Source organism: Ranitomeya variabilis, chromosome 3, assembly GCF_051348905.1.
Source record: "Ranitomeya variabilis isolate aRanVar5 chromosome 3, aRanVar5.hap1, whole genome shotgun sequence".
NCBI lineage: Eukaryota > Metazoa > Chordata > Amphibia > Anura > Dendrobatidae > Ranitomeya > Ranitomeya variabilis.
In genome coordinates, this window is record NC_135234.1 from 655,948,709 (window position 1) to 655,954,785 (window position 6,077).

The 6,077-nt window shown below is 43.8% G+C and overlaps 1 protein-coding gene across 1 annotated transcript in view; it reads right to left on the reverse strand.

Annotated features, from left to right (window-relative positions):
- The window catches only part of LOC143818468 (uridylate-specific endoribonuclease D-like), a 41,789-nt gene extending 38,016 nt beyond the window's left edge, over positions 1-3,773 (reverse strand). Inside the window, 1 exon segment of the mRNA XM_077299763.1 lies at positions 3,686-3,773. Coding sequence (XP_077155878.1) covers positions 3,686-3,755 — 70 coding nt within the window. The 5' untranslated portion in view covers positions 3,756-3,773.
- Between the last annotated feature and the right edge of the window lie 2,304 nt (positions 3,774-6,077).

Here is a 6,077-nt window from a genome sequence, read left to right on the forward strand (position 1 = left end):
ATGGCACAGATTAATGTGGAGCATCTATGGGGCAACGGTGCAGAGCATTGTATATATGGCACAGATTAATGTGGAGAATCTATGGGGCAACGGTGCAGAGGATTGTATATATGGCACAGATTAATGTGGAGCATCTATGGGGCAACGGTGCAGTGCATTGTATATATGGCACAGATTAATGTGGAGAATCTATGGGGCAACGGTGCAGAGCATTGTATATATGGCACAGCTTTCTATGGAGCATCTATGGGGCCATAATGAACTGTGCAGAGCATTATATATGGCACAGCTTTATGTGGAGCATCTATGGGGCCATAATGAACGGTGCAGAGCATTATATATGGCACAGCTTTATGTGGAGCATCTATGGGGCCATAATGAACGGTGCAGAGCATTATATATGGCACAGCTTTCTATGGAGCATCTATGGGGCCATAATGAACTGTGCAGAGCATTATATATGGCACAGCTTTATGTGGAGCATCTATGGGGCCATAATAAACGGTGCAGAGCATTATATATGGCACAGCTTTCTATGGAGCATCTATGGGGCCATAATGAACTGTGCAGAGCATTATATATGGCACAGCTTTATGTGGAGCATCTATGGGGCCATAATGAACAGTGCAGAGCATTATATGTGGCACAGCTTTATGTGGAGCATCTATGGGGCCATACTGAACGGTGCAGAGCATTATATATGTGGCACAGCTTTATATGGAGCATCTATGGGGCCATAATGAACGTTATGGAGCATCTATTTTTAATTTTGAAATTCACCGGTACCTGCTGCATTTTCCACCCTAGGCTTATACTCGAGTCAATAAGTTTTCCCAGTTTTTTGTGGCAAAATTAGGGGGGTCGGCTTATACTCGGGTCGGCTTATACTCGAGTATATACGGTATGTCCCTTCTGCATTGCCTCCCTCATCCCCGCCTCCTCTGCTTTCAGTAGGAGGTGGCCTGGAGTATGAGGTTCAGAGGGCTGTGGATTCTCAGAGGGTACGTAATTTCCTCCCGTACCTAATCCACTGGAGTAGATACGGAGCAAAGGAGAGATCCTGGGTCCCTGCTCAAGATGTGAAGGCTGATCGGTTAGTCAGGTCCTTCCATCTAAAAATTTTTGGGAAGCCTGGGGTTCCGGCGGTACTGACAGCTCGGCTGTCCAGTTTGGTATTGGGGTGTGCTGAAGCTGTCAGTACTTTGATTAACAGCTTAGCCATCCAATCTGGTACAGGGGTGTGCTGAGCTGTCAATGTGTTGATTGACAGCTCGACTATCCAATCTGATACTGTGAGGCGTCGGCTGTCTCCAAGTGTTCATTATTCCAGGTGATTGCCATGCTACTCAACCTGAGCTGTTTCTCCTAGACCTCTGTCAGATGTACATTCAGCTACCGAGGTTTGTGCTTCCTGTGCCTTGAGTTCTGTATGCTTGATGTTTTGCCTGACCTTGGACTTTGTTCTCTGTTTAACTCCATCTCCTCTGATCCGTTATCCTCCTGGTATTTTGACCTTGGAACGTTACCTGACCACACTTTTGTATCTTCGTACTGTTTATGATGTACCCTTCAGTCTTCTGACCTTGGAGTCCTTGACCATTCTGACTCACGGCTTGACCGTGACAAGTGACTAGTGTCACACAAACATATTCCTCATCATAGAGACAGACTGCTTGTGCCTCGGGGTAAGCCTGTGAGCAGATATTTCCTTGGTTTCTCTGGCTTAGAGCAGGAAGATAAGACTCTGCCTACAGTCCTGCCCCAGAGTACGGGCATCTCATTAACTGTAAACTTCTAACACTGATTACACAAGAACCACAAGACAGATTTCTTCACCCCATCTGTCATTTTAATCGGGTTAACAGCGCCAACTTTACACTGTCCATAGTTTAGTTAGCAAAATCCTGCTGACAGGTTCGCTTTAATCATTTTTTATATGTGTTAGCTGTCAGAGAATGAAAAAAGTAAATTAAATTCACAAATCTCCCTTCTTTCCTGAGGATTTTCTGCAGTCTCTCAACATTAATAAAGTATATGAGCTTAAGGGCTTATTCCGAAGTCACTGCTTTTTTTTGTACACAAAAAACGGTGGGAGTTTAATCAGGGCTTTTGATCAAAATGTCATCGATGTTTGGCCAGAGTGTTAGTTTTTACCATCAGAGTTTGGTCAGATTTTCTCAGGTGAGTCAAGCAGTCTGTGAAAAATGGACAGCAGATGATTGGCATGCATACAAAAATAGTCAACAAAAATACATGGACATGTGAACACTTCCATAGACAACGCGTTCTATCTGTAAAAACCATGGACAGAACTTGTACAAGTTTGAGCTCGTAGGACAGTTCAGACAAGTGTATTCGGTTATCCATTTTTTATCCAGAAAAAATGGGCAATTTTTCTTCCGTATTTTCATCTTTTTGTCCATTTTTACCGTCTATGTAACACCCATATGGCATCTGTTTTATGCATCAACAATTTAAAATATAATAATCACCCAAATGGAGCTTTCGATGTTAATAATTAGCATGGATCAGGGTGGTGTCTGTATAAAATCTGTTTCATTATTGCAACCATTGAGTATAATGGGAAAGTCTGATCTAAAACATAGCTCATAGTAGCACATTCTGCAGTGCTTTGCACATCGACCATTGATCTATTTGTAAAAACGTGCATGTGAGCTAAAACATTGGCTCGCGTTGGTCAGTGTCTTGTTCGTATGCTAGCCATTTTGAGCACAGATATTACAAGTATGTAAAATACATTCGTATGAACAAGTCCTAAATTCCAGTTAGTTTAGCTCCCCGATGATTGTATACACAATTCTGCCCAATTCTGAAATGTGAGAAGTAAGCAAGATTGTATCCATTCACTGACAGCAAAAAGAGGCTTTGAAAACAATAAAACAGTAAATCAACATAAGGGCTGGTCACACACTGTGTTTTTGCCTATTCATTTCAAGGCTAAAATTGCTACATTTAAGGCTATGTGCACACGTCAGGATTTTGTCAGGATTTTGTCAGGATTTTGTCAGGCTTTTTCCTCAGGTTTTGTAGCCAAAACCAGGAGTGGAACAATTAGAGGAAAAGTATAATAGAAACATATGCACCACTTCTGCATTTATCACCCACTCCTGGTTTTGGCTACAAAACCTGAGGAAAAAGCCTGACAAAATCCTGACGTGTGCACATAGCCAGCAGTGGCAGCAAAGTGAGTATTTCTAAAATCTCATGCACATGCTATTATTTTTTCCTTGTGGATTTGGACCATCAAAGCATTTTTTTTTTACATCTGCAGCATGTCAATTCTTTCATTGTTTTTTCACCCATTCAGTTGAACGGGAAAAACACTTCAAAAACATGCTACATTTTTCATGCCAAAACCCTGTTTTTTTTGGTGCAGAAATTATGTTGCAAATACTCAATGTGTGCACATAGCCTAAATTATAAATTTGCATAAAATATATTATTAAACATTTTATACAAAATAAAAACAATGAAAAACTTTTGAAATATAAAATAAGTGCTGAAAAAGAAGGTAAAGTTAAGTATAATATAGCATACAAATAAAGGTTTATAGATATCATATAGTATTAATGTTTAAGATTCTAATTTTCTTTTAGTTTATTTTGAAAGAAATTGCTGATAATGTTTTATCCCACTTGATTAAGAATAAATAAAATCTTTTTACTTGGTTCTGGTAGGCTGGCGCCATAGATCAGACATGGTAGAAGCAACAGGAGAATGAATGTGTCCCGCATGGCGATGTTCAGTCTATCTGACCTGGATTCTGCAAACTTCATGTTAGCTACAACTGTTTATATAGACGTGTTATCAGTGACTCCCCTGGGTCAGCACATACACAGGGAAACCTTGTATGTCTCATGGTCACATCTACAAACTAGGTGAACTTTACATTTTGTCATCACTCTGATTCAGGGCCGTATTTGCCACTAGGCACTTGAGGGCATGTGCCTAGGGCAGGGACAATGCAGGGGGCAGCATTGTTTTTTTTATAAGTCCTGGGTCACCTCCCGACCGACCACACCCCCCATGCCCCCCCCCCCGGCCACCCGCCCGCCTCCCACCCACCCTCCTTGAAGATGTCATACTCACCCTGCTCCAGCGATGCCTGGTCTCGGCGTCTGCAGCTCGTCCTGAATGAGCGGTCACGTGGTACCGCTCATAAAGGTCATGAATATGTGCATATTCATGACCTTAATGAGCGGTATCACATGACCGCTCACGCAGGAAGAAGGTGCTGCGCCGGGAGTCGGGACAGAGCCAGAGGGATGTCGGCGCGGCCGCGCGGTGTGGGACAGGTGAGTATGAGGGATGGGGGGACAGGGGAGGGGGGATGAAGGAGGACGGTAAGCGGCACCATGCAAGATGGGAGCGGGGGGATGGAGAGATGAGCCATTCATACAGGGGGGGGAATATGAGCCATGCATACAGGGGGGGAATATGAGCCATGCATACAGGGAGGGGAATATGAGCCATGCGTACAGGGGGGGAATATGAGCCATGCATACAGGGGGGAATATGAGCCATGCATACAGGAGGAGGAATATGAGCCATGCATACAGGGGGGGAATATGAGCCATGCATACAGGGGGGGATATGAGCCATGCATACAGGGGGGGAATATGAGCCATGCATACAGGGGGGAATATGAGCCATGCATACAGGGGGGAATATGAGCCATGCATACAGGAGGGGGAATATGAGCCATGCATACAGGGGGGAATATGAGCCATGCACACAGGAGGGGGAATATGAGCCATGCATACAGGAGGGGGGATATGAGCCATGCATATGGGATGGGAGAGAGATGAGCCATACATACAGGAGGGGGGGTCATTATACAGTATTGAGCATCATGTGGGATCATTATACAGTAAGGAGAACTGTGTGTGGCCGTTTTACAGTATGGAGCACTATGTGTGGCCATTATACAGTATGGAGCACTGTGTGTCCATTATACAGTATGGAGCACTGTGTGGCCATTATACATTATGGAGCATCATGTGTGGCCATTATACACTATGGAGCATCATTTGTGGCCATTACACAGTATTGAGCATCATGTGTGGCCATTATACAGTATGGAGAACTGTGTGTGGCCATTATACAGTATGGAGCATCATGTGTGGTGGCCGTTATACAGTACTGAGCATCATGTGTGGCCATTATACAGTATGGAGCACTGTGTGGCCATATTTTTTTTTGTTTATAATTATTGTATATAAAACAGTGTGATCAACAGTGCTAAATGGCTGTGGTTGGGACGTGGATATGGGTGTGACTAGTTGTGAAATGGGTGTGGTCAGAGGCGTGGCCTAAAATTTGCCGCGGCACACTATGCGCGCCACAAACTTTATACCTCCTTCCCTTCTACAAAAGTTGGGAAGTATGGTACCGCATTTGCCAGATCATGGCAAGTGCCGCAAATCCCATAGGGAATGAATGAGGCCGAACGCAGTGTTGCCGTAAGTGATCCGTTACGCGGCTCATGCAGAAAAACTGCCGGATCTGCTGCAAAAGGCGACTTTCACATCAGCGATTCTTGCCAAAGTCACTGCCAATAGTGTCATACTCACCAAAGGGAGAGGCAGCACTAAAAGTGCCTAGGGCAGCAGAAACTCTAAATACGGCCCTGCTCTGATTGTATTATATCTATAATATTTAGTAGTTATAGTTGTGAGTTATAATATATATATACTTGTTAACCATGAAGTTAACAAGTATATATATATATATATATATATATATATATATATATATATATATATATATATACAGTATGTGAGTGCGGAGCAAAGTACTGCAGTGTGCAGGTGCCGGGTAAGGTTAAAGAACCCCTGCACCTGCGCACTGCAGTACTTTGCTCTGCCCTCAACAGGGAAGAGAAGTATGGCTGCGCAGGAGTGCGGTGCCGAGGAGTTGTCTGGATGATGCAGGGACACGTCATCCACACAAAGCAAGCAGGAGGACGACATCGCAAGAAGATGGGAGGCGTCGGACCAAGAAGAGTGACACCACTCAGACTGGACCACCCTGCAGGTGAGTATAATAAAAGTTAT